At 42.8% G+C, this 16,770-nt stretch overlaps 2 protein-coding genes across 3 annotated transcripts in view; one reads left to right on the forward strand and one right to left on the reverse strand.

The window, feature by feature from the left end:
* LOC142935543 (uncharacterized) lies at window positions 1-4,369 on the forward strand. Its single transcript, XM_076079965.1, is given in 3 exon segments — window positions 1-250; window positions 2,555-3,821; window positions 3,823-4,369. Coding segments are annotated over 3 exon segments (1,527 nt in total). The 5' UTR covers window positions 1-78; the 3' UTR covers window positions 3,911-4,369.
* musk (muscle, skeletal, receptor tyrosine kinase) overlaps window positions 1-16,770 on the reverse strand; it is a 93,825-nt gene that overhangs the window by 66,172 nt on the left and 10,883 nt on the right. For both annotated transcript variants that reach the window (XM_076079956.1, XM_076079955.1), the window contains exons 7-12: window positions 14,729-14,888; window positions 14,301-14,307; window positions 11,872-12,135; window positions 11,580-11,770; window positions 11,004-11,027; window positions 10,814-10,902 (exon numbers count right to left, since the gene is read on the reverse strand). In XM_076079956.1, the coding sequence (XP_075936071.1) occupies window positions 10,814-10,902; window positions 11,004-11,027; window positions 11,580-11,770; window positions 11,872-12,135; window positions 14,301-14,307; window positions 14,729-14,888 (735 nt within the window). The remainder of the gene's footprint in view (window positions 1-10,813; window positions 10,903-11,003; window positions 11,028-11,579; window positions 11,771-11,871; window positions 12,136-14,300; window positions 14,308-14,728; window positions 14,889-16,770) is intronic.

The following is a 16,770-nucleotide window of genomic DNA, read 5'->3' on the forward strand; positions in this document are numbered from 1 at the left end:
TTACCTGTATGCACGTGCAGGGATAGCCGACAGTGTTGTATTCGCGCAGATGCATATTTCATTTGTTTTTACACAACAATGTCTTCAGTTGAGTATTTGAGAGAGTTTGTCAACGAGCGACTATCTGCTGCTGCTGAAGAAATATTCAGAGTTTTTGAAAAAACTATCTTCGAGTACGAGGAAGAGATGGACCGTCAGCGCAGACTGTTGGATATCGCTTGGAAACCTGTAATAAAGTTACACAGGATAGGTGAGTACAACGTCATCATTGTAATACCACTAAACAGAGAAATGCCACTTAATTAAAATTGTTTAAATGTGTGCTGGTATTAATCAATGCTGCATTCACGTGGATTCAGGCAGATGGTAGACAGCAAACCAGGGCCCCATTCCTCGTACGTGGTTCAGCAACCGGTCGATCAAATGTCCTATTAGCAGCCTAAATTAACGAGATGATTATGTCGGTTTCTCCAAGGCTGATCCTCTCAAACAGTCTCGTTAATTCGACCCAGACGATCAGGATAATTGCGCGTGCCCGTCCTACGTCAAAAGGGGGAAGCGTCGATCACCGAAACCATGATTTTCTAACAGTACAATGTTAAATAAACTCAAAGAAAGAGCCTCTTTTTACTCTGCTGACGAGCAGGAGATGATCATGAACGCATATGAGGAATTCAAGACCATAATCACGGCTAAATCTAACACTGCCACCGCTGCGAGGGCGAGACAAGAAGCACGGCAAAATATCACAGACAACTTAAATGCGTAAGTGTTGGGAAATGTATCGGCTAATTGTAATGCCTCATCACCCCAATCAATCAGATTATATGTCTTTAAATGTGACTGCTGGCAGTAGGCTTAATGGCTCATTGGATGATTCTTATCATCCAATGAGATATAGCGGAAATAATTATCTCAACTCTTTCAGAATAAGTAGATAAAACAAGCCCAAAGAGTATCTAATTGATACTCATTAATATGAGGATATATGTACTGTATGCGCGTATGTATCATGTAGCCTACTATATATATGTGTATATACATGTCTGTGTAGATTACCATATAGAACTAGGAGTTTGAATCTGTGTGTGTGAATCTCTGTATGGGCGGATCAGTGTGTGTGTATTATTCATGATCAGAAATTCAATCAATTGAAGCAGTGAAAAGAAATAGTGTGATTCTCTCTATTCTTATCATGAGTCCACCTTAATCATTTTCTACAACAATGATATGCTGGTGTACTAATAACACTGTCATATAATTATGAGTGCTTTTAACCCCATGTATGCAACGCAGCCATCAAGAGGACATGGGAGCAAGTAAACACTATAAGCACAAACGCATTATTCAGAATGGTGAGTCAATATGTGCCATGGTAATGTATTGAACACATCCATCAGTTCATTAAGCGCTAAATAAACTTTACGAACAGCACGGCATGCAGCGGCTTTCCCGATGTTCTCCGCATCGCCGACATTGTACAAAAATGTACCACTCGCAGAACAGCTCAAGGCTGCATCCAGTGTGTGAGACAGTCAGTGCTCGGCTGCAGCGTGTGGTGTTCAATGTATGGCTCCAGAAGGTCTGTAAATAAATGATTCCTTGTCGGCAGAATGGATAGCGCTCGTATAGGAAGTCATCATGATGTGATAACGGATCTTGGCGATGTGGAAGAACTCTCTCCCTATAAAACACTAATCTAACTAATATCGCTCCTTCATCAGTGGATCTCTGAGGAAGGGAGCTGTACATTAATGCAATAGAGGCTTCTTAGTTTGCTCAGCTGGTTTTAATGGATCACCATGTGTCTCACTTTACATGCATTTCTGGAACTCCCGTATAACCCCCAGTATATGCACAAGCGCATTAGACTACCGTAAATGACAGGAGCTGCCATTTCTTCCGGGGGAGTGACCAGCTTATCCAGCTACCCTCACTTAGCCTGCCCCGGAGCAGGTTCAAGCTTATGGATGTGTTGCCATGGTGATTTTGCCGAACTTGCTTCGTGGAACCGAAAAGCCTGATCTACGTCATCTTATCCTGAAAAGTGTCCGGCTAACTAAGTTAGCCACGAACGAGGAACGGGGCCCAGGTCTTGTTAGATGAGAACAGGTTGGTAACATCAGGTGAGGCAGACAGAAAATACTGGAAACGGTACACTTGTCGTCCAAAGTTTAAAAAAAAGTTTTCTCTTTTTGTCATAATGGAATAATATATATTTGGTCCAACTATTTAGTGACTATTGTTTTATTTAATTATTCACAGACTGTAGCGTTATATAGCTAAAACATGTGCTTTCTCTTCATAATCGATTGCAAACTTAAGCAACTATCTCCAGTGTGAGGGAGCTACGTAACATTCGGTTGCAAATTCTATTTATTCCAATACTGATCCCGGTATTCTCTTCCGGGTTCACCTAATTTTACCGTCCTGTCCTCGTCCACTGTCATGATATCTGGTGTGCTGTATGCCTGGTTTCATGTGAATGCACTGTTTGCATTTTTCCTTCAACATCACAGTCGTATCCTATTGATGTTGCTCTCTGTCCCTCCAGAGCTCCCACAGCAACATGTCTGTAAGGAGGAGGAGGTTCTCTCCGACCAGCAGCTCTGTATTCAGGAGAGGAACTCCAGTCTGGACCAAGAGGACCCAGATCCTCCACAGATCAAAGAGGAACAGGAGGAACTCTGCACCAGTCAGGAGGGAGAGCAGCTTGAGCTGAAGCAGGAGACTGAGACCTTCATGTTGACTCCTAATGAGGAAAGTAACCACACTGAACCAGAACCAACAAGAGACCCCCAGCTCCTCTCCAACAACTCTCATGTAGCTGAGAGCCAAGATCAGAAAGGAAGCGAGCATGAAGACTCAGAATCAACTAGCGATTCAGAGCCAGAACCAAAGAAAAGACAACAGAAAAGCAGAAGTCACTGTAACGATATTAACAACTTGTCAAAGACTTGCAGTGATCCTCAAACAGGTAAAGCACTTTTCCAATGTGACACGTGTGGAGAAGCTTTCAAGTTCAGGTCGCATTTCGACAAACACCTGAGAACCCACTCAGATGAGAAGTCACATTGTTGCAGCTTCTGTGAGAAAAGATTCAGTAAGACATCCTCATTGAAGGCTCATCACAAAATCCACACAAGTGACAAGCTGTATTCTTGCAAAACATGTGGAAAAGATTTTGGACGTAGTAGTCACTTGATGGTCCACATGAGAACACACACAGGTGAGAAGCCGTATTCTTGCAAAACATGTGGGAAAGATTTTGGACAAAGTAGTCACTTGATTTTCCACATGAGAACACACACAGGTGAGAAGCCGTATTCTTGCAAAACATGTGGAAAAGATTTCAGACAAAGATGTGACATGTTGGTTCACATGAGAACACACGCAGATGAGAAGCCGTATTCTTGCAAAACATGTGGAAAAGATTTTGGACGTAGTAGCCACTTGATGGTCCACATGAGAACACACACAGGTGAGAAGCCGTATTCTTGCAAAACATGTGGAAAAGATTTTGGACAAAGTAGTCACTTGAGTTTCCACATGAGAACACACACAGGTGAGAAGCCGTATTCTTGCAAAACATGTGGAAAAGATTTCAGACAAAGAGGCGACATGTTGGTTCACATGAGAACACACACAGGTGAGAAGCCGTATTCTTGCAAAACATGTGGACAAGAGTTCAGACAAAGAGGTGCCATGTTGGTTCACATGAGAACACACACAGGTGAGAAGCCGTATTCTTGCAAAACATGTGGACAAGAGTTCAGACTTAGAGGTGCCATGTTGGTTCACATGACAAGAGCCCACACGGGAGGAGCCGTACCTCTGAAAGACCTGCGGGAAGACATACTGTGATTGCCATCAATTGGCAAGGCATAAAAGATTGCATACAGATAAGTAGCCTTGTATTTGCAAAATACACGGGAGACAATTCAGTTCTTGAGTTCATTGTTCCTGCAAATGTTTGACCAATTTGATTTCTTTTGTTTTTAGAATGTATTTACTTCAGTAATCTGAGTAGATTGTGAACAGTGATGTTTAGGCTGAGAGCCTCTCTGTATTGGTGAGTCAGTCATTTTGTCATCAGTACAATAGACAACTTTTCTTTTTTGTCTACGTTTCATTTATTTTATATTTTTTATTTCTTGTAATCGCATCAACTTGATGAAATTGTTTTGGGTTTTAGAGGTGGCACACAAACACAAATTGTAGATGGTGTGCTACATGGTGCTGTGAAAGAATCTGCCTCAGCAATAGTAAGGAAAAGTGAATGAACAGTGAGGATCAGGGCTCAAAGAAGATTTCATGGAAATACACATGAAATGTTGAACATTAAAAAATAAAAATCAATTTGAAGGTATTTGTACTTTGATTCTGCCTTCTTTCATTGTATGTTACATATACTTTACAGGCAAATATTGTACTTTTTAGTCCACTACTTGACAGCTATAGTTATTTGCTGATTAAGACTTTTATAAACCAAAATGTATAGTGCATTAAATATGATCTCTTGTTAAATGATGTGTGTGATATAAAATATTTAAATAACACTCAGTCAATTAACAAACCAGTTACTGTCCCTACCAGCTGTTGTAGCTATAGGCACATAGCTTTGACTTTTCTCTTATGGTAGATGGTGAGAATTACAGGCTTTCACGTGTTTATCACGTTTTTTTATACAACACAGGGCTGGTGGGTAGGATATAATAAATATGGTGTTTCAAACTGTAAGAGCCATTTTGTTGTTGTTGTACAACCTCCCACCACATGGGGGCGTAGTGCCGGTGTGATCCTGGCCACAGGTAATATAATCAGTGGGTTCATTGGGCACAGGTGGTTGCTAATAGGTGGAAGCAAACAGTTTTTGAACGTGCAGATTCAACAAAGGCAAATGTTATGATTTATTGGTATGAGGAGAAAATGGATAACTGAAGAGAAAGTGGTGAACTCTGATTACGTGAGAAATAAAATGCCTATATTCGAAACTGGACTTTGTTATTTATGGCACGTGTCAGAACAAGCATTACAGCAACCGTAGTGACTTTTTTATTGAGAAGCAACGGTCACTACAATAAGTCAAAAACTTTTTTCCACGGCGTGGAAGAGCTCTGCTGGCGTTTGACTACGAGCCGGGACCAGCTGCTGGGGGCTACTGATCATCTCGTCCTTTGGACCGGAGCCGTAGGAGCGCTGGAGAGAGTCGGTGAGGTCACCGGAGCTGGTTGGAGCTGTTGGACCGCCGGAGGCAGTCTGTGAAGCGGCGGAGGTGGAAGAGCGCACCGGAGCTGTTTGAAGCGCACAGGAGCAGGTTGGAGCTGCGGTTGTCTCACGGAGGAAAAAGAACGTAAGAACAAATGTATGCAGTTCAACGCCAAGGTATGTGTATCGCTACCTCCAACAAAGGAATGGCCAGCGTTGTAATTGTGTGCACACATGACTTTACGCGTAAAATCCAATGCATTGGTGGTGACAGTATAAATGAACTGAGCGCGTATTCACCAAACTGAATGTGCGTAACGGACAATGGAAGAAGATCACGCCGCCGGTTCTGAACTCTTAACTGAGACAGAGCCGCGGGTTGAATCTGGTGGTATGGACTACGCTGTAAAAAAGCGGACTGTTAAGTTGACAGAAAAAGCTCTTATGGAAAAAATTGTCAACTTGCAAAAACAAAGAAAGGGGAAATTCCAAAGAGCACACAATCTCAAAGAGATACTTGTTGATTTGATGGGTGATACAGGTTATGTTATAGAGGTAAAAGGTACATTTGAAAAATATAATGTCCTCTGTGGTGAAGCAAAAGAAATACATGAAACGTTGATGGGGTTGTTACCTGAAGAAGAGGTGGATAAACATGAAATGTGGTATAAACTAAAAATGCTGAGTGTCAATGACTTTATTGCTGATGTAAACAAATGGTTGTTTTGCAATGAAAGTCACCTCAATAGTGAAGGTAGCGATCTTCATAATGAGGGGGATAATGTGAAGCCTCAGGACAGCATTTCAAATGTATCAAATGCTTCCAACAAGGGCTCAGGTCGAAAAAGTAATGTCTCAAAAGGCAGCAAGTCTACAACATCATGTGCACGGCGTCAAACAGGCAGAAAAGGCTGCACTCATGGCACGTGCTGCAGCGCTACAGAAAAGGCATGTCTTGGAGGAACAAGCGGAACAGCTGAGGAGGACAAAGGAGCAACACGAAATGGACACTGAAATAGCAGCAGCTACAGCAAAACTAGCAGTATTGAATGCCTCGTGTCATGGCAGTGTTTCAAATGCACATTCGGATGGAATGGAATCCTATTTCAAAAAAGGAGCAAACCTCAATCCTCATGCTGAACAATACAACCCACTGCAAAAAGAATCATCTCGGCAGAAATATTCATGGTCTGCCAACCCTAAGGCAACAGTGGAAAAACGAATGGAAGCAGACAAATATGAAAGTAAAAGTGCGACTATGCAGACAAGCTTCAAGTGGCAAATTTCTGAGCACCAATCGCATCAATCAGATATAAATCCTGGTGGTCAACCAGCAACACAATCCCAAGGCAATCCTCAAGTAACTGGAGATCTCTACAGTCTGTTACAAAGACAAAATGAAGTAACAGCACTCCTTATACAATCACAGAACTCTCAGTTTCTACCGCACAGAGAAATGCCTATTTTCGACGGAGATCCGCTGAAATTTAGATCATTCATCAGAGCATTTGAACATTGTGTGGAAGCTAAAACAAACAACAGAGGAGATTGTTTGTATTATCTTGAGCAATTTACTAGGGGGCAGCCTAGAGATCTGGTGCGTAGCTGCCAGCACATGGCTCCAGAGACAGGCTATGCTGTGGCCAAAGACCTTCTTGGAAAACATTTTGGAAATGAAATAAAGGTCACAGCTGCCTATGTGGATAAAATCGTTGGATGGCCTCCTGTTAAGGCAGAAGATGTTAAAGGGCTACAGGCATATGCATTGTGTTTACGAGAGTGTTGCAACGCTATGAAGGAGTTGCAATATTTAGATTAACTCAATATGCCTGCAAACATGAAAACAATAATGCAGAAACTTCCGTACAAGCTCAGAGAGAAATGGAGAGTGACAGCGTGTGACATCTCTGAAACCGAAGGTCGCAGATCTGGCTTTAAAGACATAATCAAGTTCGAGTACCAAGTCAAGATCGTTTCGGATCCAATCTTTGGCGACATTCAAGACACTCAAGGTGGTGTAAATAAAGGAAGCAACAAGGCCAAGTTAGAGCAAAAGGCGCAGTTCAAAAGAAACAGCTTTGCAACCACTGTCTTTATGTCTACTGAACCAGCTGTGAATGCAAGCAAGAAAAGCATTCAGACTCAAACACAAAGTATGTCACCTACAATTTCAAATGTTTCCTGTTTGTATTGTATGCACGGACACGCATTGGAGCATTGTCCACAATTGCAAAAAAGAACACATCGGGAAAAATTGGAATTTCTGAAAGAGAAAAGAGTTTGCTTTGGTTGCCTGCGCATAGGACACATGAGCAAGGATTGCAACCAAAGTCATCCCAGCATTCTTCACATTGAGAAAAAGGAAAGAAGCAAAGGCGAAGATCAGCCAAAGGAACTGTCGGTGAGTGGCACGGCTGTCTCTACTTGTGGTCATACAGGGGCCGGGGGCAGTAACGGCATCCTTTCAATCTTACCTGTCAATGTTAAGTGTAAAAAGGGAAACAAAATCGTACAAACTTATGCATTTCTGGATCCAGGAAGTACTGACACTTTCTGTTCTGAAAGTCTAATGGAAAGGCTGAACATCAAAGGAAGAAAATCGAAGATTAATCTACGTACAATGGGTCACAGTACTACTGTTCCAAGTTGTATTGTCAAAGGTTTGGAAATCTCTGAATTTGCTGACGAGCAGTTTTTGGAGCTTCCTAATATGTTCACTCAGAAGGAAATGTTGATTGTTGATGTTGATTTGTTGATTGGCACAAACGCCTCAAAGTTAATGGAACCGTGGGAAGTGATCAACAGCCGAGGAGAGGGACCATATGCAGTAAGAACTCTACTGGGCTGGGTGATTAATGGACCTCTTCATGGAAACAGTGCAAAGCAGTGTCAGAGTAGCTACCCTGCTGTTACTGTTAATCGGATTGGTGTTGACAAATTGGAAGAACTGTTAATAAGACAGTACAATCAGGATTTCAGTGAAACTGTCTCTAATGACAAAGAGGAGATGTCAATAGAAGAAAGAAAGTTCATGGAAATAATGAAAGGTTCAGTACAACTTAAAGATGGCCAGTACAATATTAAGTTGCCTTTCAAGACACCCCATGTAAATATGCCAAACAACTTTTCCGTTGCTAAACAGCATGTCAGTTCACTGAAAAGGAGACTTCTGAAGGATCAAAGTTAACACAAAGAATATTCAAACTTCCTTACTGATGATAATCAAAACAGATTTCCAGCAGAAGTAATTGACACGGTCACAAGAAGTTTTTATGTGAGTGATCTTTTGAAAAGTTTGCCTTCTAAAGAAGATGCGACTATAATGGGCAAGAACCTCACAGCTATCTGCAAATTGGGAGGTTTCAATCTCACCAAGTGGATCAGCAACAGTCGTGAGGTGCTATTGGTAATTCCAGAAGAACATAGATCCAAGACCTTCAAGGAGTTGGATCTTGACAGAGACAAATTGCCAGTTGAACGGGCTCTTGGACTATAATGGTGCATCGAGACGGACACCTTCAAGTTCAAATTTAACATCCGAGAACAACCACACACAAGACATGGGATGTTATCTGTGATCAGTTCAGTCTATGATCCTTTGGGTTTCTTAGCCCCCTTTACAATCCCAGCTAAGATGATTTTGAAGGACCTGTGTCGGTTGAAATGTGGTTGGGATGATCCAGTACCCCAATTCTTTCAACAGAAATGGAAAAAATGGTTGGAAGATCTTGAAAGAGTGGAAAGTTTCAAGGTCCACAGATGCTCTGGACTGACAGGACTTTGGATACACAGCATCTGCTCAAGTGCATCACTTCTCTGATGCCAGTGAAGATGCGTATGGAACTGTTACATACGTCAGGTTGCAAAACAACAAGAACAAAGTACATGTTGCTTTCATGCTTGGCAAAGCCAGGGTGTCTCCACTAAAACAAGTGACTATCCCTCGCTTGGAACTGACAGCCGCTGCTCTTGCTGTTAAGGTGGACAAAAAGCTACAATCAGAGCTACAGCTTCCTTTGGAGAAGTCACAACTCTGGACTGACAGTACATCAGTACTAAAATACATCAAACCTTCACAGTGGAGATACATTCCTACAGCACAAAATCCAGCAGATGACTCATCAAGGGGACTGAAAATTGAACATTTGGTTCAAAAGAGATGGATTGAAAGTTCAAAGTTTCTGTGGAAACCAGAGGATGAGTGGCCAGCGCACGTCTTGGATTTGGACATTGCTGAGGACCCAGAAGTTAAAAGGAACTTCACAGTAAATGCAATTGTCACTGAATATGATTCAAGTCCCACGCATCAACTGATTACTCACCTTTCCAATTGGAAAAAACTGAAAGTTGCAGTAGGTTGGATTCTCATGCTGAAGATGAATTTGCTGACTTTAAGTAAGACGGGGAAGCAGCTGATTACTGCAAGAAAGGCAAAGATGGAACGAGGAAAAAATAAATTTTTTACCTGGAAATATCGCCGTCGTTGTTGATTCAACAGCGCCTCGTGGATCCTGGATACTTGGAAAGATACTACAGACATTTCCTGATAGGAAAGGACTAGTGCGTTCTGTTCGTCTGCAAACCAAGACCAGCATAATTGAAAGACCAGTGACAAAGATTTGTCTGCTTTGTGAAGCGACTGGCGTGTAAAAATAAACCATGTTTTCAAGACATGGAAATATAATTTATCGATTGGACGTTTTTATGAAATTGACTGTTTAAAACAGTACATTTTGTTTCTAATGTAATGGCTCCTTACATAAAACGTATAAATAATTGTTTTGTCTACTGCCAGAACCAATTAGGGGCCGGTGTGTAAGAGCCATTTTGTTGTTGTACAACCTCCCACCACATGGGGGCGTAGTGCCGGTGTGATCCTGGCCACAGGTAATATAATCAGTGGGTTCATTGGGCACAGGTGGTTGCTAATAGGTGGAAGCAAACAGTTTTTGAACGTGCAGATTTAACAAATGCAAATGTTATGATTTATTGGTATGAGGAGAAAATGGATAACTGAAGAGAAAGTGGTGAACTCTGATTACGTGAGAAATAAAATGCCTATATTCGAAACTGGACTTTGTTATTTATGGCACGTGTCAGAACAAGCATTACAGCAACCGTAGTGACTTTTTTATTGGGAAGCAATGATCACTACACAAACCCCCGTGCAGTAGGCGGCGGTATGCACCTGCTATCAGCTTGATATCCACTATTCAAACAATTCAAACTTGAGAGATGGAGCACAATATAAAAGAAGCGGAAGGAAAAAAAGTAACTCACTTACACAGTCGGATCTTAACAATGTGACATCCAGCGGAAGTAAACAACACAGCCACACTGAACCAGAACCAACAAGAGACCACCAGCTCCTCTCCAACAACTCTCATGTAGCTGAGAGCCAAGATCAGAAAGGAAGCGAGCATGAAGACTCAGAATCAACTAGCGATTCAGAGCCAGAACCAAAGAAAAGACAACAGAAAATCAGAAGTCACTGTAACGATATTAAGGTTTATCCGTTCTACACGTTGTGTGCTGATGTGACATTGTGGCTTTAGAAACAATCAAGCACACACACACACACACACACACACACAAGCCACAATACCTGTTGGCTCCATGACTGACATGGTACCCCGGACCTCGTCACATTGGCGCTGCCTTGGTAGAAACGGCCTTTGTCGCTGAAACACGTGGCTGTCGATACCAAACAGAATGCATTCAGCATTAATACTATTTATTGAATGGATGAATTTGATTGACATTTGTGTTTCACTTTAATGGCTTTGTCAACTTACTCGTGATTTGATCTTTCTTGATGTCTGAAATGCAGAAAAGAGCAGATAAGAAAATAAATACATTTTGAGAGGAAGCACAGCTGTCAAGCAATCTGAGAAAAAGTCTGTGCATCACTGAGGGTCATTCCAGCACAGTTCCGATTATATTACAGAGCAAACATACCCACTACTACGCCTCGGCCCTTTAAAGCTCACATCGCGCACACAAGCCTGTAGCTGTGTATTTTGGCTCAGCTGAGTCGAACCCTTGTAATGACCTCATCAGTATCAGCGACCCGCAGCTTAGCAGGCCGGGCTTTATTGGGCCAAAACTAACTGCACCCGGCAAACTGCTGCTTTTCTTTGACGTAACGCTCCATTTCTTTTCGGCTCTTATGCAACATTGCTGTGCTCGAGATTTAAGCAGCTTCTATCCAATCAATTAAATGAGATTTTTTTTCATTTATTTATTGTTTACTTTTATTGTTTATCTTTTCCAACTTACTCCAGGAAATCTTTCACATTTTGGATTACTTGCTTTTTTCATGGGGGGGGGGGGGGGGACACTCAAAGCTGTCTCTGTAAGGCCAACCTTACCTACAAAAGGGACATGTGTGCAAGCGTCAGGGTCTGTGCGAAGACTCGGCAGGGCCTGACAGTTGGGCAGCATTGAACTGGAGGCGTGGGACCCGGTGAAGGAGCTGAGGAAGCCAGACTGGACTGAACTGCCCTCGAGCATTAACCACTCCTTGTGGCAGTACAGCTCCTTCACTGCCAGGCAGTGTTCTCTGTTCAGTGAAAAGGAACAAGAAATAGAGGAAGATGCAACTTCATTCATTCAGTAATCCACTTATTCCTACAACAACAAAGAGCGAGACGCGTGTGCTACCTGCAGACGGGTTTGGGCGCTGGTCCCAACCCTGACGGGTTGCAGTCGGGGAAGGAGGAGTGGCAGAGCAGCGAGCGTGCCGCGGGGCTGCACAGCGCGCTGAGGCCCTCCAGCTCCGTCCACCAGCTCTGGACCAGGTACTCCTGCATGTCCTCGGGGTCCGAGAGGGAGGAGTTAAAGAACACCAGCAGGTCGTCTCGCAGGACGGAGCGGCACACGTCGCCGCGGTACGCACTGCAGTAGCCGGAGACGCCCTTGTAGAGTCTGCGTGGGAAGAAGAGACTCTCAGGTTGAATTGCTTGACACAACGCAGTAGAGAGTTGGTGCATGTGTCTTTAAGTCTGTTGTTGTATGTCAGCACGACTTTCTGTCTCCCAGCTCCAATGATTTTTTAAGTACTACAACGTCCTCCAAAACACATAGTGGAAAGAAAACTACAATAATTCATGTCATTGATGGTGACTAAGCACTGTAAATGGATCAAATAAGCGTATTCCAGGTAAACATGCATGACTGCAACTATATATTGTATAGGAGCGGCCTGGACTTTATATATTAAGTGTCTCGTGTAGAGTTGGCTCATAGCTTAAATATTTACTGATGGGTGTTTATAGACATTCAATGAGGAAAGAGGAGTCATGCCACAACTTGTCCCGGCAGAAAGACATTTTTGAGATAAACACATTTCAAGTATTTTTTTTATTTTTATGTATGTATGTATGTATAGCGTTTATATTTATAGTATCTGTTCATGACACTTTTTTCAGATTTGTACTTTGAGGATAAGCAGGTATATCAGTCTTTCTATGAGGGAGACAAGTTCGTCCATCCATTATCTAAACCCCTGATAACAATGGGGGAGAGATGAGTCGACCCTGGACGGGTCGCATGGTAATTTGTATGTGCTAGTCGGACTCATTAGCAATATATCTAAACTACATCTGGATAAAAGTCAAGTGACCACGCATAGACCTAAATGGAAGAAAAATGTTGGAAAAAAGTAAATAGAGACGTGTGACACTTACAGAGGTTTCCATCTCGCATAATGTTACCTGCACCCATTCGTAATGTCTGTGTACAAAAGAGAAATAGATCCCGACTATGGGTCCTCGGAGCAATCAGTCCTTTACTGCATTGTGTTGAGGCGTGTGCACTTTCATCTGCTCGATTAATTCATCTATTTATTCATTTCATGCTGTGATATTGATTTAAATGTGCATTTTATGCACACATGTTTATATGTACTCTTCTCTGTTTTTTTTTGTCCCGTACTTTCTTTGGTGCAAGGTCTGATGGGTGTGAGGGGATGGGGGGGGGGGATTCAGTGGATGGGATATCGGAGGGAAGGGTGGGGGGGGAAGTGTGACTGTAAGAGGGATGGATGAGCAAAGTGTTCGTAAGGTGTGGAAATTGTGTTATGGGGTCAAGGGAGCGTGAACTGGATTTAAAGAATAAACTCAAGCTGCTTATTTCCAATATTTTTTCTGTTTGTGGACAAAATGAATAAAGAGGGGGTTTTTTTTAATCGGGGGAAAAGGCATGGTGTACATCTGAAATATCTTTAAAATCATCCAGATGTTGCTCACGGAAAAGGGTTGTAGATTTCTCGTATGGACTTCCATCCTGTCTGTCTGCCTGTTTGAGATCAGTCATACCTGCCTGTCAGTCTCTCTGTGTCCCTCTCTATCCGTCTTCCACTCTGTCTGCCTGCTTGATTTCCAGCTCTCATGTCTGTTTGTCCTCCAGCGTGGACATGATCCACATTTCTGTCTGTCTGTCTCACACATCACGGATCTCTGCTGTCCGACAGCCTTCACTCCTGTCTGTATACTGCAACACTTACAACCTCCAGATGTCGGGGAACTTGAAGCTGACTTGTGATTCTATCAACCCCACCATGTCTTTCTTCTCTCTCTGTATGACTCCCTCTGTCTTTACATCCTGTTAAAATACGGTCCAGATGTGGTCATGGGTCGGAATATCATGTAAGATCTAACCATTAAGCCTGATCCTTTTGTTTGTCTGTGACCTGCAATTCACCGTGTCTTTCTTCTTTCTTACCTCAGAAAATCAGGCATCCCAAGGTCAACATTACTCTCTCGCTCTCGCTCTCTCTATCTGCAGTTACATAGTCCAGATGTGGTTACTGGGGTTGTGGTGTGGTTCAGCAAAGTTCAAATTCAGCTCACGCCGTATGGGTGACTGGCTCCTGCTGAGCATTGCAGTCTATTGCCAGAGCTAAAATGCATATTGTCTTCAGCAGGCCCTAAAGCAAGCAACGGTACATCTTCTAACGCAGAGGGTTGTAGTGCCCGTATAGTATTCAGTTAAAGGCAATGTGCTGGAGGAGAGGAGAAAAAACTGTGGGGAAGCCACGCACAAAAGGTAAGGAAAATAAAGTTTATAGAAATAAGGAGCATTTCGCTTACCTCCACTCTATGGGGAAGTGGCAATATCCAGAAAATGCCGGTTGAAGAAACACAAGCAGGAGGAGAGGGGAGAAGAGAGGAGGAAAAAGGACAAAAATTAGTCTCGGCAGGAGAAGAAAACCAACCATGGTGCTGCTCTCACCCACTCATAGCTAGCTGTGAGGGACAACCAGGTGGAGGGACAGTGTGTGTGTGGTCGGAGAGGAAGGGGTGTGTGCGTTTTTTTTAGGCGACTGTTGTCATGGGATGTGTGGCTGAGTGTCGCTTAGGTAGTAACCAAATGGGGGGGGGGCAGACAGCTGAAGCCACACAAAACACAATACAACTGGCAGCTAACACAACTAAGGCAAAGCATCAACGACCCTCCCCCACTAACACACACACAGATGTCAGCGTCGAACGGAGGAGGGAAAAGAAGGGGTCACTACCTGCGACAGTGACTCTGGCCGTTGCCTTGACGGTGTTGGCTCCGGCGCTGTGTCTGTTGGAGGCCAGACATGTGTACAGGGCCGGCTTGTTCGCCGTCACTTTAAGAACGGACAGGATCACCTCGCCCGTCAAAGTCTCATCCACGGATGCGCCCGAAATCTGGAAAATAACCCCCCCCCCCCCCCAACAAATTACATAAATGACAGCAGACAGGGTGTCATCATGCATCAGCACAAATTACTGTTAAAAAATGACACCATGAATACATGGCCTTCATAAGGAGTGTTGTGGAGTAGTGACCTACATGTACTTCAACTAGTTTAACCACATGTTGCAGTAGCTTGCTTGTAAACTATATTCATATTGTTCAGTGCTCTCACACAGCGACAGTGTCATCATCAATTTCTTTTTTTTTTTCATTACCATTTTTTTTTTTAGTTTTAGTTAACTAAACTAGATTTCTCCCTGGGATAGCTTTGCTATAGTGTTAGGTAATTGGTAGCTTTAAAGTAGTTTAATTAATTAAAGATTTACTTTTTTCGTCCACTTCTGGGCAGCAGAACAGCCCGAAAACACAACATTGACATATCGCATTATTTTGAAGTCGTGTCAAACGTATTAGGAAACAGTTCCTATTTAAACCAAGAGCTGCAGAACAACATTAGTGTTCACTGTGAGCTGTGTTTCTGTCCACCCGACAGGTAGAGAGGGTCGTCCGGCAACCACAAGGTCGGCGGTTCGATCCTTGGCTGCTACATGTCCTGTGCCGAAGTGTCCCTGAGCAAGACACTGAACCCCTAAACTGCTCCCCGGGCGCTTCTCAGCAGCCCACTGCTCCCAATAAGCTATGGGATGGGTTAAATGCAGAAGTTAAATTTTGTATATGTATATATATGACAACAATAAACCTAACTTTAACTAACTAATATTCGCTTACGGGGGAAACATCTAGCTGCCAGATGCTCCACTGTGTTCACCAGCTAGTTGCTCACATTGCCCGTCTGTCGTTTGTTGGTAAGCAGGAAGTAGGGCAGCACATCTGAGAGCAGACTTTCCATCCTCAGTATTTATTGTTGGAACTTGTATTTGAAGCGGCAGGATGTTACGGATAACCAGATGAGAATTTGGTAAAATATCTCAAAATAGAGACCCAGAAATTACCGAAAAAATGATGTCCCAGGATGATTATGCGTTTGGTTGTATTCAGATCACTCAGAGACTCAGAGCAACAGAACTGAGCTTTATCTGATGAGATCAGGCAGTCTATCCATGTAATAGCACTCTTTACCAGATGATGGCGGTAATGGAAAAATGTAATTGTGAACAGATTATAAAAATAGGAAAAATCTGGCCTCTGAATCTTCCATCATAAAATGAAAACAAAATGTGTAAAGTGTTTATACACTGATTGTATTGCAGTCTCATGGGTGTTGAGTTGATGAAATGAAGCGCATACAGTGAGCTATGTGTCTGGCATTAATACAACCGCCTGCGATCATTTACAAATTTAAAAATTCCCTGGTATTCACACTGGGCGGATGGAACCAGATGAAATGCCATTGTTGTTTTTGGTTTCTGTATCGACACATAACTCCCACAAATATATAAATGATATATGGGAGAGAGAGTAGTGTGTGTGTGTGTGTGTGTGTGTGTGTGTGTATGGGTGCTGATGTGCGACATGTCTATATTTGAAGTTGTGTCTGACACCCTCCTGTTTTTTGGGACGAGCTCGATCCAGCCTCGCTGAAATTAACGAGCCCAACAAGCTGCCAGAAAAGCAGCTCACACATTTTAATCAACACACACACACACACACATACACACACACACACACATATTATTTACAAGCATAATGGGCCTGTAATCACTTTGTAGCTAGCACCCAAGACTATTAAATACCCAGACGTTATGTGGTGTTTGTCTGCCCGCATTGGCATGCATGATACATGTCTCCTGCCTGGTTGAAAAAAACAAAAACAATCCAGTTTTTCTTAAGGTGGTCAAATGAGTAATTCAATGTCCATGATTAAAAAATAAC

Source organism: Anarhichas minor, unplaced genomic scaffold (genome assembly GCF_050575085.1).
Source record: "Anarhichas minor isolate MPS153535 unplaced genomic scaffold, ASM5057508v1 ptg000073l, whole genome shotgun sequence".
Classification (NCBI taxonomy): domain Eukaryota; kingdom Metazoa; phylum Chordata; class Actinopteri; order Perciformes; family Anarhichadidae; genus Anarhichas; species Anarhichas minor.